The sequence below is a fragment of the Crocodylus siamensis genome, chromosome 6 (assembly GCF_052110815.1).
Source record: "Crocodylus siamensis isolate JL-2025a chromosome 6, ASM5211081v1, whole genome shotgun sequence".
In the NCBI taxonomy this organism is placed as follows: Eukaryota; Metazoa; Chordata; order Crocodylia; family Crocodylidae; genus Crocodylus; species Crocodylus siamensis.
Genome location: NC_143400.1, coordinates 31,927,192 through 31,954,743, shown reverse-complemented (window position 1 = coordinate 31,954,743; position 27,552 = coordinate 31,927,192). Strand labels below are relative to the sequence as shown.

At 51.1% G+C, this 27,552-nt stretch overlaps 1 protein-coding gene across 1 annotated transcript; it reads right to left on the bottom strand.

The window, feature by feature from the left end:
• Positions 1–15,114: 15,114 nt before the first annotated feature.
• LOC149862182 (ribonuclease-like) lies at positions 15,115–17,001 on the bottom strand. The gene is made up of 2 exons (XM_090052707.1): positions 16,828–17,001; positions 15,115–15,903 (listed from the first exon to the last, which is right to left on the bottom strand). The coding sequence occupies exons 1-2, from the start codon at positions 16,970–16,972 to the stop codon at positions 15,434–15,436; spliced, it is 615 nt and encodes a 204-aa protein (XP_089908833.1). The 5' UTR covers positions 16,973–17,001; the 3' UTR covers positions 15,115–15,433.
• Positions 17,002–27,552: the final 10,551 nt, after the last annotated feature.

Sequence of the window (27,552 nt, the reverse complement as noted above, 5' to 3'; positions counted from 1 at the left end):
CTCAAAACACCTCCAAAATGAAACAGCTGCTGACATTTCTCACAGCCCTAGTGGAAGGCAGAGCAGTCTTACCCTTCCGGGAACTCTTAAACCTTTGTTAGGCTCAAGGCACCCCTCCATAGGCCCAAGCCACCCTTTAGAAAATAGGAACTCTTCATTTTCAACCACCTTTTACTACAGAAATATAATAGAATAATTCTCCTGTTGCGATGAAAACAGAAAAACCACAATAGGGCAGAATCATTTTAACATCATGAATTCCTGTTTGAAAGCTCTGGGTTTATCTTGTGAATCACGTTTGCACACCTAATACTAGTAACCTTATGTGGCACTCTGTAACACCCTTGAAAGTATCTTAAGGCACGCAAGCTGCCATGGCAAAGTGGTTGAGAATCACTGTCCTAAACAGTCCATGCTGAGTTCCATCCAGGGACTGTTTTGGGCTACCTGGCATGGGTATGCTGCTAGAGACAAACTCTTCAGAGGTGTGGGATGATTTCAGTGCCCTTTCTATGTTGGTGCCCAGCATGGATGCCTCTGTCTTGCACCCCCCGGTTGCACTACTGCACCAAAACCAAAGTGGAATGAATCTGCAGAAATCACAGCAAAAGTAAAATATTACAGAAAGTCATTAAAATGGCCAGGACATCACATACTTAGTGCATATTATCAGTTCAAATCAGAGCTTTTCTTTAATGGATGACTTAACATTTAAAGGTAATAGGATTGTGATGCAAAAGGTGTAACCACCTGGCATGTTTCAGGAAATACATGATGGCAATATGGGCATAGAAAAGTGTGAAAGGAGAACCAGAAAAATATTGTACTGGCACCAAATGAATAAAGAGACAGAGAAATATGCATGAATGTTGCATGCCTCCTGAGGCTGGGGGGGCACAGTGACCACCCGCAGGTGGTGGCGGCCGTGCCGGTGGCAGGAGAATGGCAGCAGTGAGTGGGGAGCTCCCGCAGGCAGCCATGTGGCGGTGTGGGGGGAGGATGGCGATTGCCAACCGGTGATCAGCGACCACCCACAGATGCCACTGGCAGCGGCCAGTCTCAGGGGGTGCACCACCAATCTCAGGGGGTGTACATGCACCTGTATACACCCCCTAAACTTCACCAATGGAAATATGTAAGCATGTATGAAGTTTGTAAGAAGTATTAGCATAGGCAAAAGCTTATTGGGGGTAGTTGAGGCATGGGTAGAGCTTTGGTATCCCAATGGAAAAAACCCCCAAAACATTGGGTTTATTTAGTCTGGAAAAGAGAAGACTGAAGGAGGATTTCATAATAGCCATCCAAAGAGGATGGAGCTGAACTGTTCTCAGTGGTGGCAGATGACAGAAAAAGGAGCAATGGTCTCGAGGTGCAGGAAGGGAGGTTTAGGTTAGATATTCGGAAAAACATTCTCAGGAAGAGGGTAGTGAAGCACTGGAACAGGTTACCCTGAGAGGTTGTGGACTCTCCATACCTAGAGGTTTTTACAGCTGGGTTAGACAAAGCCTTGGCTGGAATGAAGTAACTAGGGACGGTCTTGCTTTGAGCAGGAGGTTGGACTAGATGACCTCCTGTGGTTCCTTCCAACCCCAATAAGCGCTGATGGTTCAAGACATGTTGGAGTCTTGTAGACATACACCAGTATATTTGCACATGCTGGCACATGCTACATTTTGATATTGGACTATACTACCTCCGTGATTGTCACCAGGTGTTGCAACACCCTTGGGCGCCATGAGATCCTTTTAAGGGGGTAAGGGAATGTTATGCAATATAAACAGTGTTAAGTGTGCAGTTGTCTTGGTATGAGTCACAAGATGAACCCAAAAATATTTCAAAGAAGAATCCATAGTGTCAAAAATATTTCTGATCCATTGCGGACTTCCTGAGTTTTTTGCAATAGAAGAATTTCTCTATTATATTTCCATAGTCCACAAATGAGTGGACTGCTAAGAAAGCATTCATCAAGGGGTTCTTTGAGTCTTACAAGGGGTGTTGTGATTCTTAAAAATTTTGAGAACCACAGCTAATCAGAGGTCTTGCAGTCATTGTCCAGGAGATGGTGCTATTATTTAAGACATGAATAGGAGAAAGACATTTTTAAGGGAGTTTCACATAGGAGCAGCAGCAAAGTGTAGTCAATAGCAAGTACCTCTGCTGCAGCAATTAAGGCAGGGGCTCAATGCAGGACCGTGCTGCTGAGCGTGGGGCAGGGGAGCTCCCCAGGGAGTGCTCTCCCCACTCAGCTCCTTCTTACCTCAGTACCCTGTGACAGAGTTTTGAATGGAAATTACTACTTTGCTGATTCCAGTCCAGTGCTCCAAATGCTTTTCTTTTTCCTTTTTTCTTTGTTTTTTTTTTTCCCACTGGGATTCCAAAACTCTACCCATGCCCCAACTATCCCCCATGAGCCTGCCTCTGACCCAAACCCAGCCCCCTCAGGGAGAGTAGTGTCAGGGGGCACACTGGAGCAGGCTGATACAGGGCCAGCTGGCTGAGCTCAGCTAGAAGACACAGCAGAGCCCAGCACTCTCCCACCACCCATAATTCCTTAATGTGCAAGAGTCTTTAACTTTTGTATGTATTTCACTTCAAATAAAAATGCTTTTAATAACCTTTATATTAAAATATTTTCCTTATCCTTAAAGCAGGGGTTGTCAACTGGGAGTGGAGTCCCCTGCCCAGGGTTTTCTTAAGAAGGCACTTAAGAAGGTACTTAAAATGAAAGTTGGTTCAAAGAAAAACCTGTCTTCCTGTATGTCAAGGTGGGGGTTTGACTCTGGATCCACTCCAAAAATTGCAATGCCATACACTACTTAGAAGACTCCAGAAATGCTCATTTTATGACATCTGTTGCCAATGGGTGCCTGTAGATGTGCTCAGAAGTTTTGGTAGGGGACAAAGTTTAGCTCACCTAGATTTTTCTTAGTGAAGATGCCAAAGGCCTTCTCCAGAGGAGTAGATTTCAACTTCAATATCTTCTACCTCAAAAACAAGAGCTGGAACAACAAGATCACATGCTGACGTGTAAATTGTCAGAAAATGAAAATGCATCTTCTCAGGAAAAGTCTGCAGGAAAACTCAGTTGGGAAAGGAAACTACAAAAGTTAGAACAGGTCTGACAGACTGAGCAGACCCCTTCAGAGACTTGATTTTTAGATGTTAGATTAGTATAGCAGTATACATTGTTATAGTTTATTGTTAATCATTTATAATAAGCTGTAAAGTAATTTTTTTCTTTGTAAAAAAGGGGCTATGTGGAGCGATCAGAGTCCTGGTCCTCCACTCCACTACAGATGACTGTGCTAGGGAGATCATAAGGGAAGTTGTAGAGGCTCTGAGAAAGGGATCAGATTATAGCCCGCAGGATAGCTGTACATCTCTCACTCTTCCCCTCATGCTACAGGTAAACTTTCAATTCTGTGCTGATTTCTCTTTGATTAATAAATTGATAAATCCTAGCCCTATGACATCCCCTACACACTAATTATTGAACCACACAAGTCGCAGCACAGATATTGAGATCAGCGATGTATTCAGTTGAGCACTAAGAAGAGATAATAGAAAAGTGCTTTGACCACCAGAGAACAGAGGACTGGAAAGGCTGCTTAGGTAATCCAGTCCAGTTCCACACTGTTGGGCATGGCTATACACAGCAAGGACAAATTCTAGCCCCCCTGCTCCCTTGTTTTGCCTTCTGGTAGTGCAAGGGAAGCCATTGGCTCATTCTGACAATGGAACAGATTTCCGAGAAGCAAGATTTGTTTAGTAATATCTTTTATTGGGCCAATTACACAGTTTGAAGACAACTTTTGGGGCAAAAATGCCCTTTCTCAGGTCCAAAAAAAAGCAGATACAGCCTAAGCTAAACACCAGGTGCAACAATGGGTTCTATGTAACCCCATCATGTATATTAAAGTGGTCACTCAAGAGAAGTGGGCAATATACTTGTATCTGCTTCTTTTCCAAGCCTGGAAAATGGTACCTTGTGCCTAGAGATGGGTTATGTGAAGGAAATGTCTGTTATGGAGAGAACCGGGAAGATCTGTGCTCCGTTCCAGTTGGGCATGCCCAGCAGAGGCCCTGTCAAAGTCTCATTTACTCTCCCAGATGAGTAGGTTGGGATCAGTCTTTGAGTCGAGAGGGAAGACTTCAGTTTGGTCCAGGAGGAAGGAGAAACACTTCAGGTGTTCATAGAGCCCAAACAGAGCCTTTATCTCTTCCAGAGTCAGTTTGGTCTGGGCCACATGTCAGTCCCAGATATACTATAGGGCTGAGGAAAGCTTCAGATCATGATTTGGATTTGGAGATGATTTGGATGATTCAGAGGCTGAATCTATTAATCTGAATTGAATTGCAGGAAGCTTTAGGCTTTCTAAATTGATTTAGAGCTTCCAAATCAATTCAGAAAAGATTCGGAGATTCGGCCATAGGCTATAATGAGAATCAATGAAATATCTGTAACTTTGTTGTCTTTTGGCTGATTCAGATAAAACTTTGCAGGACTGGTAGCCTCTACTGAGAGCATGAAGCTTGCCAAGTTTCAAGGTGATAGATTTAGGGGTTTCTGGGAAACTGCACCCCAACATTCTGAAAGCAAAACTCATGTCACGTGTGTGTTAAGCTACAGGGGGGTGAAAACTGCTGGGGTGGTGGCCCCGGGTGAGGCCACAAAGCCTGCCAGTTTCAAGGAGATAGGTGCAGGAGTTTGGGGGAAACTACATCTCAAGCTGTGGACAAGCAAAACTCATGTCATGGGTGACTCTGTGTGTGTGTTAAGGCACAGCAGGTTGAAAGCTGCAGGCCTGCTGGTCCCTGCTGCAGCTACGAAGTCTGCCAGCTGTCAAGGAGATAGGTGCAGGGCTTCTGGGTTCTGGGGCCCTGCACCCTTCGCTGCTGACAGGCAAAACTCGTGACATGGGTGCTTGTGCAACTGACTGTCTTGGGGCATGCTTGGGCGGTGGGGGGCAGAGGGACAGGATGGACAGACTACTACAGACCTGGCTGCTAACCTACTGTTACCAATCAGTCATGACTCACTCAGGGACCAGCTCAATACATAGTAGCTGGCTAATGTAATGTGTTAACGAGCAAGGATTAACATCTACAAAACCAGAGACTAAGGACAGGAAAGAATCAATACAGACAATCAACTACCCACAAGCACCCATGTCATGAGTTTTGCCTGTCAGCAGCTAGGGGTGCCCTACTAGTCCAGTTTTGCCTGTCAGCAGCTAGGGCCCAGAACCCCAGTGCACCGATCTCCTTAACAGCTGGCAGGCTTTGTAGCCACAGCATGGCTTAGCATCCAGGCCTGCAGTAGTTTCCCCCCATGCCCCAAGACAGACACAGTTGCACAAGCACCCTTGTCATGAGTTTTGCCTGTCAGCAGCTAGGGGTGCAGGGTCCCAGAACCCACAACTCCTGCACTGATCTCCTTGACAGCCGGTAGGCTTCATGGCTTCAGCAGGAGCTAGGTTTGTACATTCAAACAAAAGTGGTTTCTACATTCAAACAAGCACCTACCCAACCTGATCACCAGAACTGAAGCCAACTTCCTGCAGCTCAAAACACAAAACCTGTCAACTATCTCTAGTACTCCCACAAACTGCACACCAGAATCTATCAAAGACAACAAAACCCAACTACCTGTGTGGACACATTCCTCACCAAAAAAACACAGTCTCTTAGGCCTGATCCTGAGAGGGAACAAATTACAGTGCAAAACACTTTTCAGAGCTGGGCCTATGAACTGCACTTCATCAGCCTCCTAGGGAGTAGGTACAGAAACTCATGGACTCAATCTAGACAGTGGAGCTCTGGCACACTGTGACTGGATGGACATCTGACACCCCAGACACCTCTGCACTTTTACTGTGCTGTTACATCCCCCTTTCCTCCCTACCCCCAACTCCAGCCTGTCCCTCACCCCCTGACACCTCCATTTCCAGTTTCACTGACTGGTTTTCTTGCCTGCATTGCAGGCCAGGCCAGCCTCTGGCTTCTTTGCTATTCCTTCCATCCAGGACCACCTGCAGGTACTTCCTCAGCCTGACAAAGGGGTTTTCAACCATAAAGCTGACATCCCGGGTAGCTAAGCTGAGCTCACTGGGAACCTCACAACTGCACTGCAACCAGCAAGTGTCAGGCCTGTCAAAGATGTGACAGGTCTGGGCGTTCCCCAGCCAGGACTTTGTGTGTGTGTGCATTAACTGGAGTTTATGGTGCCTCCTACCCTCCTTTCACCAGGGGATTGATCCTGGTATTTATGGGGTTACCATGCTGCCAGCAGTCCCACCAGGCCTCCCTACCCTGGTAGGGTGCAGTGTTAGTGGTCATGCCCAGGACCTGGGGCCTCCTTCTTACCCATAGCCCCAATCCCATACCTTCAAGTTTGTCCTGGCAGGGGAATGAGCTCAGCAGGGACATGTTCTTCCCCAGCTGGCTGGTGATGCAGTTAGTGCTCCCTCCAGCTGAGAGCAGGGCATTACTCGGCTTTTCAAAACCTCAAAAAAGGAAATAGGTGCAGACAGAGTGAGGAGGGCAGCACTCAGCCTGTCTGCAGGTGGAGCTTGGGGAACCCCAGCAGCGAGAGGTTCACCTTTAGGAACACCAGCTGCTCCACCAAAGCAGGATCCAAGCAGGTGCGGTGGGGTGTCACAACATCCGCAGCAATGCTGAACACCCTCTCACTTGGCACACTGGTCAGTGGACAGGACAGGTGTTGCTGGGCAACCGTGGCCAGATCCTGCCACATCTGGCTGAGGTTTGCCCAGTAGGCCAAGGGTTTGCAGTCCAGTGGCTCCACATCCTCAGCGAGTTAGATAGCCACCAAAGCCTCAGCACTACCTCCCTGAGGCTGGGGTCTGGTGCCTTTGGACCCCAGCATTGAAGCCATGCCCATGGCCCACATTGGCAGTGGCTGGCATGGAGGAGACTGACTGGTGCTGGGAGTGCTGGCACGGGAAAGTGGATCCTCTTCTTCCACATCCCCTTGCCTCTGCACTTCATCCTGCCTGACTTTGTTCACCAGCACCTGTGTCCAGTGATCGAGGGTTTTGGTGCTGCCAGTGCACATGCTCCTCTTCACCCTTGGGTCACACATACCCACCATCATGTGGACTGTACTGGACCGCAAGGGATCCAGCCATCTCCTGATGCCCTCCTTCAGCCACCTGACCAATGCCTGCACATCTGGTGACAGTGGCTTGCCCCAGCCAGGAACACTGATCCCCTGGAACTTCTCCATTTGGTTCTCCAGTTCCCTCACTAGGGGGATCACCTGGCTGAGGAGGGCATCGCCAGTGCTATGGGTCTTGATGGCCTCGAGGAAGGGCTTGAGGACCACCAAGATCTGGGAGATGGTACCCCACTCAGGTCTGTTCAGGGGGCCTCTGATCCCGATCTCCCCAAGCAAGGCCATCTCATGGATGACCTTCTCTTGCTCCACCAGCCTTTGGAGCATCAGGTATGTGGAGTTCCACTGAGTCTCCACATCCTGCATGATTCTGTGCTGTGGGATGCTCAGCTCTGCCTGTTTCTCCCACAGCATCTTGTTCCCCTTGATGCTGCAGTGGAAGTAGCCCGTCACTTCCTGCATTTCAAAATCAACTGGCTTGTAGCAGCAGTGGTGCTGGCACCATCAGTCCTGTCTCCCTCCAAAGCATCCTTCACTATTACGTGCAGCCTCTGTGCCACACAGCAGATGCCAACAAAGTTGGCATCATGGACAGCCTTCACCATATTGGCCCCGTGGTCAGTGACCATGAACCCGCAGGTGAGCTCAGCCTGCCCAACAAGCCACCCCTGCACCATGCGGTTCATGGCCCCCATGATCTCCCTTGCCATGTGGGACTCATCCAGCACCTTGGCAGTAGAGAACACCAATGGCCTGACTGATCGCACCAGTGCCCTGTGAGGAAGGGGTAGACATCATCGCCACCCCGACTGCTCCAGATGTCGGAGGTGAAGCCTACCTGCAGCCCTGCCTTGTGCAGCTCCTCCCTCAAGTACTACCTGCATGCCTCATACAGGGAGGACACCACCGCCCTGCTAAAGGTGGTGCATGCAGGCACTTTGTAAAATGGGGCCAGAAGTGCTACGAACTGCCTGAACCCTGGTCGCTCAACTAGGGAGAAGGGCTGGCTATCCAGACCACGTATCTCCCCAACGGTCTGGGTGATCTCGCGTGCCTTGGGAATACACCCCCCTTTCTGTCCACCTTTCCCCAACTGGTCCAGGGTGGCCTGCCTCTGCTTTGGGGGAAGGGGACTTTGGAGAAAGCAGGGAACTTCCCTTTCAGCATGCTCACACTGGTGCCAGGCTGAGCAGGAAGAAGGGGAGGGGGTGCTGCCCCCTCAGATGCAGCAGCAAGGCCATGGTGGAGAAGTGTCTTATGTCCTTACCACGGTTCATGTGCCTTCAGCAGTGCTGGCAGCTGGCAAACCTGGGATCACCAGCCAGCTGAAAATGCTCCCACACTACGCTACCTGCCCGCTTCTGGGTTGAGGGTGAGGATCCTGCCTTATCCCACTCCACAGCAGGCTGAGGCTCAACAGCAGGAGGAGCTGCCTCAGCTGAGCCACTTGCTTCCAAATCCTCAGCCTCCTCCAAGGTGCTGCTTTCTGGAGGGGACCTGGGTCTAGAGGAAATTTGATGGTGTGGAGCACAAACTCTGATTCCCCCTCAGTCCCCAGAATTGCCTGAGTCACCGCGTTCAGCATCCCTGGTTCCAGCTCCAGCTCCTCCTCTGGCAGTGGGAGGCTCACACTGAGAGCTGAAATTGGGGTGGAGGAGACAGCCCACTTCTGGACTGAGCAGAAGTGGTGCAGGTGCAGGGATGTCAGGTGCAGACACTGCTCCCACCTCCTGGCTTCCACTGGCAGCACTGATGCCATGGCTGCTCGGGAAGAGAATGAGTCTATGTTTGGGGGGAGAGGGGGGCGGGTTGCAGCTCTAGTTCTCCCCCTTCCCCCTCTCCCTCCCCTGCCAGAAGACCTGGCACCTGCCTTTCCAGCACGCTTCATATTGATCTTTCCTGTGCTGCAAAAGGTCTCTGTGTGCATGTGAATCCTTTTGTATATCTGTCTGTCTTGTTCTCCTGCAAATATCTGTGTCTGTCTTGTGCTTTGAATCAAATTATTTGTGTGTCTTCCTGTCTCTCAATATATTATCTGTGTCTTGTTCTTCTGTAGATATCTGTCTGTCTTCTTCCCCTGTGATTTTTTTTCTATATTCTGGGACTCTGTGTATATGCGTGCCTCAGCAGCAGGACATTGATTCCTGGACATCCTTAGGGAGCATGGAGAGGCCCTTCTGGATGAGGTAAAACTGAAGCTGAGGAGGCTTTCTGCATTGCTTTATGCTTTTCAAATGCTGCTTTCATGTGGAGTGAACATCAACCTTACTGCTGATCCCTGGACATGAAGCAAGTTCCATTTCCTTTACTAGCCTGAGATGGATAAGAGTAGATCAGCTGCAGCCAAAAGCTCACAGGAAGGCAAGATGGGGATTCAGTAATCTAGGTTATTGTTAAGAGCTTTCATCTCTGAAAGGTTTGACAACATAGACTCTGGGGCAAATACAGCAGGAAAGGGTGACAAGAAGCCTGAGGCACCGGGCTTTGGCTGTACTGGAACACCACGCTTAGGCATGAGGAACAGATGCCCACTTCCCTTAGCGCCACACCATGCAGGGGCCATGGCAAGGCATGAGCTAGAGATAGTTCTGTCCTCAGACATTTCCCAGCCTTGGTAAAGACTATCTGAAATGCTCCTTCACTCCTGCTTCTCTCCACGAGTTTGGGAACAGGGCACAAGTAACGAGGAGTGTGACCTCCAATACGCAGTTCCAGCACAGCTGGGTTCACCTGGAAAAATTTCAATCACTATCATCTTGCTCACGGTCCCAGGGATTCTTACAGGGGTTCCGAAGTTGGTGGTGCTTGTCGATCCTGACCTGAGCATCCACACAGGCACAGGACAAATTAGCTTTTTAAAATCAGCTCCCAGATATTGATATGTGTTGGGGTGTTTATGCAAGCACATTGGTTAATGTCAGGCAGAAATAAGTCCAAGGTGGCACATGCAATTAAATTGTAGGGGTGTGTCCATGGGTGGGTGAGTAGCTGAGGGTTGTGGGTTGGTGGGTGTCTGCACACATGTAGCAGTGTCCACTTTCACCCCGAGCAGGGGCATAGGGACATGCTCATTTCTAAGGATCACCCTGAGGCAGCACTGGTCCCTTAAAGCAAGGAATATCTAAGATGGCAGCTTCTTTCCCAACTGTGGGAGGGATTGGTTTGTATTGTGCTGGCTGAATAAGCAAGGGGCCCTTGTTCTTATTATTTTCTGTCCAGGTGCCAGATATCCTGGGCACCATATTTATCCAGATGTCAACTATCCAGGAAGGGTCTGGGAGATGCTTCCTGCTGGAAGGTGTGTCCATCCTTGCTGGCTTCCCCTAGAGGCAGTGCCCAGCAGCCTCCTTAGTAAATCTCTGCCCATGGACAGGTACTTGCCACTTCCTATCTTTTGTACCATAGAGTTTCCAGACAGGTGCAGATCCTTTGGGATGACTTCCTAAGAGCCAATGTCCTAGCACATTTGCATAGAAAACGCCAGGTTTGTGCCTAATGGCATTGGCAGAGGAATCACTGTGACCCAACCCGTCCTAGACCAGCAGAGCCCTTGGCCTTTGCTTTAATGCGCTATTGCCTCATGACATCGCCAGAGTATCCACAGCTCATATGTAATTTGTATTAAATTGCAGTGACACCTCTGAATTGTAGAGGGCCTTCAGTGGAGATGGTGACTTCACCCACCATCTGCTGCAGTTGCTCATGAGCAAGATGCAATGTCCAGCTGACACAGACAGCAGCTCAGCTGAGGACATTGCGCCCTTTGGACCCCTGGCAGTAAGTGACGGCCCAGGCCCAGGTGTGCCAGTTCCCCCTTGAGGGCTAGCATCCTGGTTCTGGAGAGCTTTAGGTAGGTCCTCAGTCTGTGAGGTGAGCTTTTCTCCCCTGTTCTCCTGCCCACCAGTCATCCCCGCTCTGCGGTCAGTAGCAGAAACAGAGAGGCTTCATGCTCCGTGGCTGATGGACTCCATGAAACTTTGCAACTCCTGTACTAGAAACTCCTGTAACTGAGAGGCTTCTTCTGCTTTGCAGCTCTCCATTCAGGCTGCTGGTGCTCCTGCACTTCCCAGGCAAGAGTCCACGGATGTGACTGGGAAGGGATGTGACTGGGAGGAGAGCCAAGTGCTAAGAAAGCTGCTCCCAGAGCTGTCCTGTGCTCTCCTGGATGTGAGGAAGGGACCTTTGGACTTGGAGTTATGGATTTCCAGCTGTCTTCCCCAGGCTGACTCTAGTCCTCTCTCTCCCTTAAGGCAACCTCTGCTGCTTTGGAAATTATCAGCACCCTGAAGTCTGGCCCATTACTGACCACTGCATGCTGGGTGCATGCTGTGTCCTCTTGTGGAACAAGTGAGTCACACTGTAGGGCAAAAAATGCCAGTGCCCAGTGGGAGCACATGCAGCAGGCAGCTGACAGAGGGCCACCTGCACGTAGTGGGCAACCCTTGCAGGTGACGAGCAGGCTGACACTGCTTTCACAGGTTTGGTCTCACTTCAGGCCTGCTGCCTGCAGGGTGATCTTGCCCTTGCCAAGGGCTGTGCTGAGCTGAGCTGTCTTGGTCCTGGCAGCTGAAAGAAACGGGGGCTTGTCTGCCAAGGGCTGGAGAGAGCCTATTTGATCCTCCTTTCTGAGCTCCTCAGGGCAGGCCAGGCAGTTTCAACCAGGGGCTCTGAGAGCAGGCATCAGAGTCTCCATCAGTGACCAGCACACGCTGTGCTCCCAGGTCTTGGGACCAGGGTATGTGACTTCCGCATGTTCCCATGATCTACATGTGGCCTTTGTCCTTATAGGGAGAGAAAAGTGGCTGCACACTGCTGCCCAGAGTACATTTGGCTTGGGAGAGCCCCCACGCTTTCCTTCTGGCTTCCAGCATTGATGCATGCAAGGCCCAGCCCTCCCTGTCCCTGTCAGGTGACAAAGGCATGAGAAAGAATGGCAGCATCGGTTTCATAGTTTCATAGTTTCTAGGGTTGGAAGGGACCTGAGCAGATCATCGAATCCAACCTCCTGCCATGGCAGGAAAGAGTACTGGGGTCAAATGACCCCAGCAAGGTGTTCATCCAGCGTCTCTTGAAGACCCCCAGGGTAAGAGCCAGCACCACTTCTCTTGGAAGTTGGTTCCAGATCCTAGCCACCCTGAGCTGTGAAGTAGCACCTCCTCATGTCTAGCCTGAATCTCCCCCCTGCCAGCTTGTGACTGTTATTCCTGGTCACTCCTGGTCATGCTCGGGGGAACAGAGACTCACCCCCCCAGTGCCTGCTGGTCCCCTCTGACTACTTTGTAACAGGCCACTAGATCCCCCTCAGCCTTCTCTTGTGGAGGCTGAACAGGTTCAGGTCCCATTGCCTCTTCTCATAAGGCCTGCCCTGTTGCCTCCGATCATGTGAGTGGCCTCCTCTGGACCCTCTCGATGCTGTCCACGTCCCTCTTGAAGTGCGGCGCCCAGAACTGGACGCTGTACTCCAGCTGCGGCCTGAGCAGTGCCAGATAGAGGGGGAGGATCACCTCCTTGGACCTGCTTGAGATGCATCTGTGGAGGGGGAACTTTCCAGGCTGAAGCTGCAGGGTTGTGTGGGGCTGGAGACATGGAGCTTGTGCCCCATGAGATGAGAGTTGCCGCCTCCAAGCAACTGAGTGTTGGCAGAAAGGGTTTGGAAAGCATGATTCTCCCAGTGTTGTAAGTCTGGTGTGGAGTCAACAAGACAGCATGGCTGGGGGTGGTGGCAGAGAAGCCCTGGGCTGTGATTCAGTCATCCTGAGTGATGGAGACTTGTCTGGGATGTGGTTGCCCAGCACGGCTCAGGATTGCTTAGCGCCACTTAATGGGGAAGGTAGATGGGAAGGGGCAGGAGCCTCCTGCGCCACAGTGTGCAGGGAGTGTGTTGGTCATAACCGCCTGTGATGTCAAACACGGCACAGGGGAACCAAAGATTTGCCTCTGGGCTGAGTTGTCCTTGCGTCCTGCCTGGCACAAGCTGATCTGTCCTCCCTGTTACGTGTCTAGGCATCATTCTGGAGTACAGCAGCCCAGAGAGTGCCCAATGGCTGAACATTGCACACTTGCAGAGCTATAAGTCAGAAATCCAGTGAGCTGGGGACAGAAATCTGGGTCAGCACCAGGTGTGGATCCGGGGTGGGGTGGTGCAATGGTTGATGCATTCTTTGCTCTTAGACATGTGATTTCCCATCTGCCGGCATTAAAATGCTTGTTCTCTCCTTGTGCCCAGCATACCACGCAGTACAAATGGATCTGTGCTAATGTCTATTTTCTAGGCGTGGGGGAGGAGTGAGTCTGGGGCTAATAGTGTTTAAATTCCCTCTGGGATCCAGGGCCAGGGCTGGGCCAGCATTTTAACACAGCCAGATGAGAAGCGGCTAAGTGGTCCTGCTCCATGTGCCATCCCCCGTCCAGGGCACAGGCAGGGGGTGGCAGAGTAAATGGGAGGCCTGCAGCGCACTTTTGCTGTTCTCCCGGAGGCCACCCTGGCCTAGTGGGGGCCATGCACTGCAAACCTTTGGGCATAACAAGCCCAGGTGGGAGAAGTTCTGGCTCCTACCCTGGGGGTCTCTGGCTCCTACCCTGGGGGTCTTTAAGAGGAGGCTAGATGAACACCTTGCTGGGGTCGCTTGACCCCAGCACTCTTTCCTGCCATGGAAGGGGGTCAGACTCGATGATCTGCTCAGGTCCCTTCCGACCCTACAAACTAGGAAACTATGAAGTTCCTGAAGCAGTGTTACCTCCTTCCCAGGGCCAAGACCAAGGGAAGGTAGCGCAAAGGCAGGATGAGGAAGATGGGCATCAACAAGGACAAGAGCAAGGAGAGCAACACTCTCCTCCATGCCACCAAGAACAAGATCAAAGTTGTGTGTGGCGATGGAGAAGGCAATAGCAGGAGCTTGTGCCACAGCAAGCAGCAGCCCAGTGTTGCTGGCAGCAAAGTCCTGGGCAACCGCAAGAGAAAGCTGTTCACTTACAGCCCCCCCTTGAAGCATCACCAGCTGCTGTGATCACAGCTGGCCTGTTCATTACACCAAGGGATGGATCTGAGCCCTCTGAAGCAGAGCAGGCACGTGCCTCTTCCCCCACCTTTACTCCTGCCTCCCTCCAACTCCACTACTACCACAGTGCCCATTTTGCAATTCTGCCACCCTTTAGCCCTGCTCTGCTTCCCTGTTCCCTCATATCCTATACCGGGGTCCAGCCTGGGGCCTGCTCACTGTAACCAAGTGTTCAGCTGTTCTTATCTTCCCATGGATGGAAATGAAGCTGACCAACCATGCATGCAGCTGTTGAATGAGTCCTGCTGTGGGTGACTGCCCAACCCAATGCTAATGGTCAGCTATGATGCATCAAGCAACCCAAGCCTGTACAAGGCTTGAGTGTCTGGGGAGAGCATCGGGGCCTCCCCCTCAACCCACCGATGTGGTGCTGTCTGTCCCATTAAGTCTTGCTCTTGGTGTTGCCTGGCCCAGACTCTGGAACGATCCCAGCATGATGCACTCACAGCTGTAGGGTCATAAAGGATCCCTGGTGCTTTGGATCATCCTGTGCCCTGCCTGGACACCTGGGTTCCTCAGGCTGGCCTGCCAGCTCCAGCTGTGATGGGACCCAGGTCATTCCCTGCTGCACACGAAGGACTCTCGCACTCAGGGTTGAGGCAGGTATTGCTCAGGCGCAGCACAGAGCAGGACACAGCCCTTTTGCTCTGAAGCCCGGGAAGCATCTCCCAGCCCGTGCTTCACCATGCTGGACTATTGCTGGGAGGAAGAAAAGTAAGCTGCAGCCTGTGGCACTGGCCTGGCACTGGCCAGGAGGGGATGAACCCCCTCCTTCTCCTTGGGGCCGCAGGGAAAGGGAACACCACCCTAAATAGGAAAGGGCCCTGATACCACCCTGTGATTTATGCTCCCCACAAGCTCCTGGAGACCAAGTAAGTAATTTGTTCTGCCCCGAGCCCCCACAAATGGTCAGGTGAATTTGCAGTTGCCAAAATTTATTGCAGAGAGCAGCAAGGAATTCAGCTCAGTAACAGCACTGAGGATGCGGCAGCAGGAAGGCAATTGCTCTGCACCAAGGTCCAGCCCCTCCTGTGGGTGCATGAGGTGGAAGGGGTGGGTGTAGTGCACAACAGGCATTGATGGCAGCGGAAGAGCTGGAATTTGGACACTAAGATTTGGCACCAAATGATCTGGATTCATGGTCTAGGGGGGAGAAGGGAGAGGGCCAAGCTGAGAGGCTTTGGCAGTGGGGGCCCCCACTGCGAGCAAAAGCTGCGGGGCCGTGCGGGATTCATGGCTAGCAGTAGTTCGCTGGGCTGTAGTGCACAGGCAGGTTTCCAGTGCAGGCAATGCAAATCCTCTGGTTGTAGGACATGGCCCTGTACACACAGCCATTCGGTGGGGAGCCTCTTACAAACGTGCACTCGGTGACAAGGAAGTTGTTGTTGCTATAGTAATAGTTGCCATGTCGGTTGCTCCCAGCCCATGTGCAGATGCTATTTATTGATGATAGGCTTGCATGGATGAAGGTGTTCTTGGTCTTGCAGATGCCCGAGGTCATTCCCTGGGCCTTCATCCTCTGATTGCAGTAGATGGCATTGTGTGGAGGGCCAGTAACCGGGTCGACGTGCTGCCTCTGAAACTTCTGGTTTGCTGTTTCCCCGCTGACCACAGTTGGCCAGGCTGACAGCAGGGTCAGCAGGAGGAGCAGCAGGGCAGGGCAGGCATCTCTTGGAGACATGGCTTCCTTGGGTTTGCTCCAAGTACCTGGATGGAGCCAACAAGGAGAAAGGATAACTACTCCCTCTTGCCCTTTCCCTCTCACAACCCTCCTGCTACTCTCTCCTACCCCACGCAGCTCCAAAGACCCTTCCCTGCCCAAGCGCCCCACCACGCCAGCTCCTCCAGGCAGGAACTGGCTCTTTTAATGGGTGAGGTCACTGATGAGCACAGTGGGCTTGGCCCTGCAATGACAGATGTGACCGGGAGATGGGCTGATCTGATCTCTCATCTGATCTGCAGCCAGAGCCAGTGCAAGGAGCCTCTGGGAGATCTCCAGAGCAGCAGGCTGCATCCATGGCCACAAACTGCCTCTACAGCCATGTCCATGACACACAGGTGTTACTGTTTGGTCCTTTTCCCTAGTTGGGATCTCAGCCTCCTCCGTATCCACCCCGCCACTCTACCTGGCCCCTTTTGCTTAGGCCTATTGCACTGGACCTTGGCTTATTGGGCATTAGCCCTTGCCTTGTCCTTCTCAACCTTGGGACCCAACCCCAGTCTTTAGGCTGCACTTTAGGGCTGTGGGCCCCCAGCCTCTGGTCTCTCCCTCTTTGGGCTCCATCTCTGCCCTGCTCTGTACTGGGCACAGTCTCCACCCTGCTCTGAGCAGCACTGGGACCTCATGCTGCCCTTTTGTCCCAGCCCAAACCACTGGTTATAGAAGAAACAGAGAGGCAGGTTCATATCTTAACTCAACCCCACCACCCCGTTCCCCACCCCCGCATGCTGATTAAGCTTACGAAAGAACAAAAACGGCATGCTGTCTCTCTAACAGAGGCAGCCCCACCAGGGCAGAAACACGAGAAATGAGCAAACAAGAAAATGAGTCATTGCCTTAACACAACAAAATCCTTCTTGTTCAGAGTGAACGAATCTCAGTCGGGGCACTCCCCGACCCAGGTCTCTCACCCTGCTCCCAAAGGCTCTGTCTATTGCTCGAGCTCTCCCACGCTTGCTCCTTCTGTGTTTGGGGTGCGGGTCCTGGGGGAGCTTCCTCCAGTTGCTGGTCTTTTCTGTGTTTTCCTCCCTGGTTGCTGCCAACTCTCCTGCGCATGCTCTTACTTAACCTCTTCGATTATCACTTGCATCAGGTGACTTTAACTGGCTTCCTGAGTTTTAGTCTTCCTTGTTTACAGTTGATTTCGGGCCCCTCCCTCCCGAGTTGGCCTAATCTCAGGCTTGCAACCCTTCCCTTGGCTGCTTCTTTGCTCCCAGAGCAGCCGTTCTGATCGGTCTTCTCCGTTTGCATAACAGGAGGCTCCAGCTCCCTGTTTAAGGCCTGATTTCCAGCTAGTGTTAATAGCCAACCGGTCTTGGGGGAGCTCCATTAAGGATTTCTCTTTCATGGGTAGACAGACAGCACAAATGGAAAGAGCTGGGCAGGAGGAGCTGCCAGCTGGGCCATGGCCTTTGATGGGGCCTGGGAGGGGATGTGACAGGCCTGATGTCTCTGGGAGTCATGCACCACTGTGTCCATGCTGGGGCTGGTGGGGTGACAGCTAAGCCAGCTTGAGGTGGGATCTCTTCCTCCGACTGCTAAGCTAGCTTGGTGCCGCCAATAAGCTTTAACGTTGTCAACTCTCCTCCCCAAGTAGGTCTCCACACAGTCCCAGGGTGGTATCAGTGAGCTGTTTACTTTGCTCTAGCTCCATCTTTCTATTCTGAACTTTCTGAATTTATAGTCGCTCTTCACCTCACAGGAGGTTGAGCTGGAGTTCGGTTTCAGGACGACTTAGAGAAGCAGCCTTGATACAACAGATCTTGGAGCCCAAATCTTAGCAACATGGGCATAGCTGGGTGCCTGGGGCACAGCTGCTGTGTGAGCATTCATTGTGAGGTGCTTGCATTTGAAGCAGTCATACCTTGAGGTGAAAAACCTTCTCTGACTGGCCCCCACCTGCAGAGCTTTGACTTGCCACTAGATGGCTGGCAATCAGGGGCTGGTGAGCCAGGACAGGCTTTTATCCCTGCCTGAGGTGGGGATGTGGAAGAGATTGGGGCATCTGAAATGAAGGAAGTCAGCCACTGAAGGATAAAATAAACAGAAATAATTTTTTTAAAAGATTTTAAAAAGAAAGAAAGAAATGAAATAAGATCTCATGTTTAATAAATTGGGATTGGGGGGTGCTGGTTCTGCTTCTTAGATTGCCTGGTAGGTAGGAGCAGTGAGGGGAGGTGCTACTGGGAGACCTACTGCCTCTGCCCCAGGAAGGAAGCCCCGGATCATGGGGATCTGATTTGCCTGCCCAACTTGTACCCCCATCTCCTGGACCCCTCCATGCCCTGCTACCTGGCTAGCTAGCATGCACTCTGCAGCCTGTTTGCATAGGGTTGCAAACCTGGGGTGGGAAGGGGCATTGGGCTTTGTGCCAGAATCACCTCTTTGGGCAGTAGAGTTCAGGCGATGGAAAGTTTGGCCACACAGAACAGAAGGGTGGGGGAGAGGACACTGCATCCCGGGATGCTGGAGGGCTGCAAACTTGGGCACCTTATCTATGTGGAGTGGCCACACATTCATGGTCTGTGAGCTGAATAACACGGATCAGAGATAAACATGCCCGGGAGTGGCACAACTTGAAGCCACCTAAAGTGTACTTAAAACTAGTTCCAGGTGTTGATGTGCGGACAACCCAGGGTTTAAGAGCTCCCTGAGTTGCCTAAAATTCACGTGTAACAAGGCCCTGTTTCTGTTCCACTCTTTCTCTTTTCTGGGCTGTCAAATGTACCCTGGCTCTCACTGCTGTCCTCATCAGGTGTTCTTGATGTGCTGTCAGTGCTGAAGTCTCAGGAACTGCAGTGCCAGCAAAAAAGTTGCAGCCAGGAGATCCAAACAGTAATCTTGTCTTAAAAAATAACCCCATGCTCAGGTCACTGGCAAAAGCTTGACTAGATTTATTGTCTACGAGGTATAGTGCTGCCACACTTGTGATCTGACAGATAAGGTGTTAATGCATATAGCCTGTGCCAAGGTATTGCCACAACACTCCATAGGCCCCCCTAGACTAATACCAAGGCCCCATACTTTCCAATTCTCCTTTTATACAGTGGTTACAACAAATGATGTTTTACGTTCTACCAGTATCTTGAATATTTTAAGGTGCCCTGTACCATGGGCTTGTTCCATGCCTTGATCTGGGTGTTCCCGTTCCAGCCTTTTCATCCTGGTACTGGACTCTGCTACACCTTGTACACTCATCTCCCCTTCCCATCTCCTGGCAGAAGTGCCCATCTGTCCCACATGCCAAGTTTTGCTTATGTAAGAAGTTCATGGTTGGGTCAGGTTTACTGGTTAGGCTTACTCTGGTCAATGCTAGCAAAACCTTTGTGGGAGCAGTATAGACTGATCCATGTTCCAGCAAGGCCTGCACTGGTGTAAGGAATGGGAGAAAGCAGGACATGGGGATAGCTAGTGACTTGGAGAGAGAAAGTGCCGTCTGAACACGCTGTTGTAATATTATGACACTGTGTGCGCGCCCCGGTGATATCTCCCAGCGGTGTCTGACTTAACTAATTTCCAAGTCTACTTTTGGGGCATAATTAACATTGTTGCTCATTTCTTGCTGCAGTGGAGGGAGCATTTGCCCTTGCTGCTGAAATTGTCTGCTAGCAATGCCAGAGCCTGGGTTCATGCAAGATGAAGTTTGGAAATGGCTTCACTATGGGCAGTCATTCCTCTCCCTCTTTCAGGTACACAAGAATGGAGTTGTGCTGATTTCCTTCACCCTGGACCCCTCCATGCCCTTCACCCTTAGCCAACATGCCCACACAGATAAGCATGCACACCCACGGCATGTCCCGCGTCCACATACAAGGGGCACTGGAATGGCGACTGTTGCCAACCTGGCCACTGCCACTGCCCCCAGTTGCTGCTACTGCCCAGGCTGAAAAACTTTTTAGTCTGGGAAGTCCTTAGCAGAGACAAGCTCCAGAGAGGCCTCTGAGATCACAGGGCATCAGCTCTTCCACTTCCTAGGCCAACAGACCAATGCCAGCCCTCCAAATGGCTTGCTGAGCACTGTGCACCTTCATCAGCAAACTTCTGGCTGAGAATGGGGAGGCCTACGGCCCCTCAGAAGACAACCTAGCATGGCCCATAGAATTAATCCTCCTGCATGCTTTAGCACACTTTCCCTTTCTGGGAAGGGATGCTTGAACCAGCAACTCAGGGCAAGGAGGGACCGGGATGCCACAGCTCAGTTACAAAGCGCACATTTTGCCCTCTTTGCTACAAAAACATCTATCCAGGGTGGCAAATCATGACAGGTGAGTCTACAGGCTGCAACAGTCTCTGTCTGTTCAACAAGAGAGGGGTTACTCCTGGATTTGGCCATTATTTTTAATGATTTCACCCTGGCATCTCTCCAGGGCTCTCCTTGGCATACACCCCGGTTTGTTTGCCCAAAGGCACTTGGCTGGGTAACAAGAGATGGAAGCTGTTAGAAACACAGCAAAGTGCTCTCACATATATTGTGAAATGAAATCACCTTCAGAGGAATACAGATTTGACAGTACATGCTCTTGGAGAGATGCCATATGTGGCTGTGGATAAGACATTTTTAATGTGATTTCCAAGGTAAATGCTGCCAGAAATATTGTCATTTTCAGAGACTTTTACCTCCCAGTTATAGAGCAGAAAATAAGTGACCTCTCTCTCTCTCTCTCTCATATTTGGGTCTCTCTCTCATATTTGGTTCCTTTAATATTCAAATGCAAGCTCAAAGCAAGCCAAAACGGGCTTTTAAGGTTCAAGACTCAAGAATCTAGATTAGGTGTCAGGGTCAAACCTGACCCAGACTTTATACTAAAAGAAGCTGCCTGCAAATATTCCGTCTTAGGAAGGCAATGCTGAAGTTGGATAACATGGCTTAGAGAAACGAGGCCACGATATCTGCAGTCTTGCTTTAGATTCTGGTGTCCCTTTCACTGCCAAACAGCAAGAGCTGGAGATTGATCATTAACAGCAGAAGTGGCAAGGTGAAGTTTGATCAAGATTCAATATAGCTTAGCAAATGGCAGTATCAACAAAATCTTACTGGTATACACGTGATTGTTACTTGCTCAGATACAGGTTGATGCTCTCCACTCAGAGCTCCTTGCTATTAAAACCTCCCTTGTGCTGTGGGTTTGATCTCTCAACCTCATCACCAGGCTCCATATTGACATATGATGTCCCTGACCTTATTTGCAGAAGAAAAGCAAAGCAAAGAAATGCAGAGGGTGCTGTGGGAGCCAATTGAACAAGTGGAGCTTGTGGGAGTGCAGGGTTGGAGTGCGCAGGGGCTGCAGGTTGCCATGTGTGAAAATTTGATTGAAAATGAGTCTCTGGCTCCTCCTGTCCTCATTTCCCAGTCACCCACACTGAGAAATTGTTCAGTGTGGAATTCTCCCAGTCTCTCTGCGCCCTCCCGGTCGCCCATGCTTATTATAACAGGCGCCCACCACTCCATCACATTGCTCCTCGACCAATGCATCTGTCACCAAACATGATGCTGAAGGCAGGGCCTTCCTGCCAGCGCCAGAAGTTCTGCTTAAAGAGGCTGGTGTTGGAGCACATGAGCTATCTTGTGGACAGGTGCTAATGTGAGCATGGTGGGGTGGAAGAGCCCCAGTCCCCAGCCTGCTGAGATCTCCCATACAGTCATGCAGGCTTCCCCCAGGGACTTCCAGCAAATCTGCAGTCCCACGGTAGGGTGCTGCGCTATGGGATTGCCTGGAGAAGTTACATCTCTTTCCATACAAGCACCTGCTCATGCCAAAACACCTCCCCTAGCACCTACTGCAAGGGCTACAGGTAGGTCCATGTTGGCATTACTCCTCGTGGGTTGGGAGGGCAAGTCTGCTGCATCTGCTCCTTGGGCTGAGCAGAGTCCAGATAGGGAAGTAAAGTATCTCTTCTTCCCGGATGATCTCACTTGAACCAGGCATTTCAGTCTGTGCTCCAAAAACTGCAGCATGCACCCCCTTTACCTGTACCCTCTAACACACATGCACAAACGTCACTTGAAAAATCAGTGTGTCCACCTGAAACAGGCATCAGAGTCGAGGTAGTTTCCTCAGACCTGACCCCCCAGTCCTTCTGCTTCCTGTGATGCAGTGCAGCCAAATGACCATAGAAGGGGAAAAGCAATAAAAACCCAACAAACCCAAACAAAACCTCCAGTAAGCAAGAGCTGGGAATCATTTCTATTCCCTTCTTTTCCCCCAAGAGGATGTGATGGCCCAGCTCCCTGATGGGATGATCACACCCGCTCTGGCTGGCTCTGGGCACTTTTGCCTCAAGTCCTAAGGAGTAAAATGTCCTGTCTCCAATGTGTGTCAAGACACCGTAGCAAGGACCTTTGTGCAGCTTTGTGGGAATCAGGCTTCTTGCTCCTGGAATATCTCAGACCAAAAAAACCCATAAAAACAGTAAAGGAGATTTCTCTCTTTTTGCTCCACTCTTTCCCCTGTGAGTTTGTGGTGCACTTCAGGCAGAATTGGACTGGGCAAGGTGGACTGGAAGGATGCAGATGGTCTTGTTCAAGGCACATTTAGGAGCCTGGTGTGTGTTGGCTCCCAGGGCTGTGCTGGAGGCAATGGGGCCTGTTTCCATTCCAGCAGCTGCTTGTGGAACTGGGATTCCTGCCCTGGCTTGGACTTCATCCACCCTGATTTCCTACTGCTGCCCCTTCCATGTTGTGAGCTGAGCCTGGGAACCCCTCCTCTCACCCCAGGCTGCTCCATGTAACCAGCCCCCAGAAAGGGAGAGGTCAAGTCAGAGTTGCTGTCAGCTCTGCAAGTAGCCACATCCAGCTGCTGAATAGCCTGGAGATATTGAGCCACAGTTGGTTTGTGGACAGACCAAACCCTTTGAGCATAAAATCCCAGAGCTCTAGGAGAGGAGGTGGAGCAGTTCATGTGCTAAGTGTGACCTCTCTGTTGGTAAAAGCAGATGAGACTGAGAGTTGGGATTTGGGGGCTCTATCCTGGTTCTGGGAGGGTGGTTGGGGGTTGAGAAGGAGGAAGGCAGGGATAGTTGCAATTCAGATGTGTTCCCTATTCAGTGACAGGGGTAGGCCCCAGTGGTTAGAGAAGGAAGGCTTGGATGTCAAGGCTCCTGGGTTCTCTGCCTGGATTTGAGAGGCTAAAAGGTCTTTGGGGTTAGAGCAAAAGGGTCCTGGAGCCTGGACTCCTGAGTTCATTTTCTACTCAGCAAAGGGGTGCAGGTTTAGTGGCTAGTGAAGAAGTAGTTGAAAGTCAGGACTCCTGGGCTTTGTTCTTTGCTCAGGGAGGGAGCAGTGTCCGGTGGTAACAAGCAGACGGGATTTCTGACATGTGGGCTCTGTTCATAGTAGTGGTAAGGTCATTGGGTTAAACAGTTGGACCTGGGGAACTAAAAACCAGGACTGCTGCATTTTACCCCCTCAGCAGCAGGGCAGAGGGCAGGTGCACACATGCAGCAATGCTGGTCTTAGCTAAAAGCTACAGCACTGAAGGCAGGTAAGAGGGACTGGGATAATCAGAATAGGTGTGAACATGCCAAGGATTGTTTTTTCCACTCAGCGTGGACAATGTTAAAAGCACCAGCCTGTTAAGCCTGCCAGCAGCTCCCCACACACACCACGTGCACTCAGCTGTTATGAGCACTGAAAACCTTGTCAATCTTACTGCCCCCCCTCCCGAAATGATTCTGCTGGTAAATTGCACAGTAACTACCAGAAACCAGAGGCTATTTTCCCTTCCATTGCACACAACCTGATGGGTCTTCTGAGCCAGTGAACCCAGTTATGGCTCGTCAGGGTGGGCTCAAGTCCCTGCTCCAGGGGCTGTGCTGCAGTGGTGTAGTGACATGGGAGGGTATGAACATACGTAGGTGTGTGTGGGGATATGTGGATGTGCACAGTGGAGATGGATGGCAGTCTGCGTGCATCTGTAGGAATAGGGTTGAGTATGGGTACACATGAGCAGTCACGTGTCTGCCCATAATGATCTAGGACCCCTGTGAATGGACATCCCAGCTAGTCCCCTTCCCTGAATAAGCTCAGGCAGACATGACCCTCCTCCAAAACAAGGCCCAGAGCTAGCACTCGTGGACTAACCCTTCAGTCAAGGATGAGCTTAATCCCAACCCTGGCAAATGGCAAGGTGCGAGGACTCATTCTGCCTTGGGCCAGGCCCTGCTCTCCTGCTGTTGTCAGCTGGCAGCGGGGACATTCCTGACATGGTTCAAGTCCCCTCAGAGCCCCTGTGGTTTGGGGGAAGTCTCTTCCGACCCTAGAAAGTATGAAACTAAGACCATTAAAAAAGAGAGCAGGTTGTTAGCACATGTGGAGTGCAGAGAGATTAGTAGGAATCAAGGAGAGGTCAATGAGCCATGAAGTCAATTGACTCTTTCAGCACTGCCTAAATAAAAATGCTGCTACCACGGTCAGGCAGTGGAATATAAAATTCGGGTTGATCAGGAGTCAAAGAAGAGTGCAGCTGCACTACTGCACCCCCCTGCCCCGGGTCCACCCCTATAGGGGACACCATCCTTGATCCAGAGCCAGGGCAGGGGTTCTGGTGACTCAGGGGTTGCAATGTTTTTGTTTTCCTCTGTAGTAGGCTGAGATTGAGAGCCACACTGCTGAGGCTGATCAGAGAAACTTGTGCCTGAGATCAACCTCACTTCAGTGCAGGTCTGCCATGTCCTGGCGTGTGGTATGACAGGAGCAGTCAGCTGGCTCTGTGCTGCCTGGGGACCAGTGTCACTGGACAGGTGGCAGTGTAGTGGCTTCCAGCTGCTTGAGGGCCCTTGTTGGACTCCAAGGAACAGGGTGGTCATTTCACCAATAGGAACTGGGTGTTTTCTTCTTGGACTGATCCCTTGGAGATCAGGTGGGATTTCTCACCTGCATCTGATATAACATTGAGCTGCCATGATGACCACGTCCTCCTGGATCAGAAATCCTGCACATCTCCTTCTTACTTCCCCAGATATTTCCATGTTCAGAGAGGCTATGTAGGGATGGGAGTAATTTTCAGCTTCATCTCCCCCAATGATCTTGCCCTGCATAAAGACAGGAAGGGGTAAACTCACCTGCCTTGAGACAACATGTGGCTAAGAAAGCCACCCCTCCATGGTCCTACCCCAGCCCTAGATCTCAGAGGGAAGTTGTTAAAGGCTCTCAGCCCTGAACTCTTGCCGTCCCCACCCAGAAAACAGAAACTGGTCTCTGAGATGGTTTGCAGATGACACAGAAATGGTGTCAGTGGTCAGTAATGCAGAGGCCTGGCACTGACACAGAGCACTCTGCACTGCTCGATAATCTAGGCACAAGGAGAGAAAGTGCATTTGGATGCAGATGCATGTAAAGTCTCCTGTTTAGGGGCAAGGACTGCTGCAATGCTGACTGGAAGGGGACTCCATCCTGGGGAGCAGTGGCTTTAACCTGGATGGGGTTGTATGGGACAATCAAGCTCCCAGGGTGATGGCTAAGGATTAGAGGAGGATGGTTTTCCCCACGTGAGCTAGTGATGGCAGTGGGTCTTGCCAGCCATTCTGTAACAGCATGGTGGCTAGGTGCATGCATTTGCTGTTAGCTCTAGGAAGTGCACCAGTCCCCTGAGATCAGTTCTACTGCTGTGTAGAGGATATAGCTGGACTCAGCATATCAGGAGCAGTGTGTGGAGATGATCTCAGAGATTTTCAGATTTCTTGTCAAAGGGACTAAAGAGTAGGGTGCAAACCACCCAGAGGTGGGACCTGGGAATGCCGGAGTGGGGAAAATGGACAGGGCAGGGACACAAGTCCCAGATGCTGCATGGATTTAAGTTAAACAGGGGCTTCACACCCTTCAGACCTGTTTTGTAAAACTTTCCCACTTAAAAAAGGACGGAGCTGAGCTCATGGGGTGCAAAGGCTACTCCCAGTGTGCTGATGCTAAGCTATGTCCCTTGCAGGGAGGTAGGATTTGTCTAGAGAGGAGGCTGTTCCTTATTAGAGCTCATTACAAACTTGTGCTCCCAAAGCTGTGGTAAGGGTGTAAAAGACTCACTAGCAGGACCTCTCTCCCATCACTGATTCACTTTGGGAAAGCCTTCCCAAAGAGAGAGAGATCCCAGGGAGAGGGCCGTGGCATCCCACTACAAAGGAAGGCAAAACCCCTCACGGTCCAGACCAATCTGACCATAGGGTAAAATTCCTTCCTGACCCCAAATTTGGCTGTCGGTGTGATGCTGAGTGGACGGGCAAGGTCCTCTAGCCAGGGGCTACCAGCATTGGCACACCCCAGTCAAAATCTGCAGCCAATACTCAAGTGCTTCTGAGGAAAGCTTAGAAACATCCTGACACATGTAGTGGAAAAGGGGAAGAGAGCAATGAGCAGAGCCCAGAAGCATGGGAAATACCCGCAATGGAACATAGGTACAGCTAACCCAAAATAGCCCCGAAACAATGGCTGTTCAAGCTGTCCTTGAATACCTCTAGCTGGGTCACTGGCAAGAAGCAATAAAGCAGCTTTTGACTCTGAGGAGGAACCAGGATTTGCACAGATTCCTGGCAGACTGGCATTTGTTTTCTATGGCCACAAACCCAGCCCAGATGTCCATATGTCACCGACTACAAACTTGCAAGAAAGAACCGAGGCTGTGTGTACCATGCCACACTGTCTCCCGGAGGATCTGCATAACTTGTGAGCAAGTCCAGGGACCTGGATTGGTGCCTGTCCATTATGGCAAATACAAAGAGTGCTTCCCCTAGTAGCCAGTGTGGGGCAGACCTTGACCCCACTGCATCCCTCAGCTTTCACGTGGAGCAAAAGCACAGAGGCCCCGAATCCCCCCCCATTCACTAGTTTCATTCAGAGGTGCAACAGAGTAGCTGGGCTCACAGGGCAGGGACAATGCAGTGGGGAAACAGTCACTTCTAGCTGCGAGTGCCCTTGATATGGTTGCATGGCTTTGGCAGCTGCTGTGGTTCCCCTGTCCAAAGTTAACATATGGGGCTGCTGCCCATCTCCCCTCATTACTCACGCTACTGGTTACATTGTCCAAGGTTCACGGGGTGACTGGTGCCTCCTCAGTCTGGGGGGGGCACAATTTGTGGCCAGGCCCAGGGGCAAGCCAAAAGCCCCAAATCCACTCCTATACTTCTGTGCTTCAGCTTAGTGCCCCTTGCCCTGCAACATACTGCTGGCCCTCATGGCAAAAAACCAGCCCCAACCTGAGTGATGCTGAGTCAGGGGATAATTTAAGGGTGGGGGCATGTGCCCCCTGTGCTCCCCACCCCCAGTCACCTGTGGGTTCACCTCATCTGTCTGAACCAGCACCTAGTATACAGAACAGGCACTCCCCGCCCATCCATCCTCCTCTTCTGGCCCCTAGGGCCCAATATGCAGAACAGCATCTCTCCTCCCATCCCATATTCGGAGGCAGCAGGAATGTGTCCCCAGAACTCCAGCATCCTGATGAGTCCTTAGGTCTGTTACTGAGTTAAACCTTCTTGCTGCTTTTTTCAATAGACAGCTGCAAGTGCAAGCTGCCCTGGATGCTCCTTTTATCTGTGTGTGTGTGTGTGGAGAAGGGCAGGGTGCACAGTAAACAATAATTCATTTCTCTTCCCACACTGAGGGTTCCCCCTTCCTTGAAGACGGAAGGGAAGGCTTAGCTTAACAC

Bases quoted from the DNA above. Each gene is read 5' to 3' on its own strand.
- LOC149862182 (XM_090052707.1), bottom strand. From the start codon at position 16,972: ATGCGCAGGAGAGTTGGCAGCAACCAGGGAGGAAAACACAGAAAAGAC. The intron at 15,904-16,827 runs GTGAGAGACCTG...GGCTCCATCCAG, and splicing joins ACAGAGCCTTTGGGAGCAGG to GTACTTGGAGCAAACCCAAG.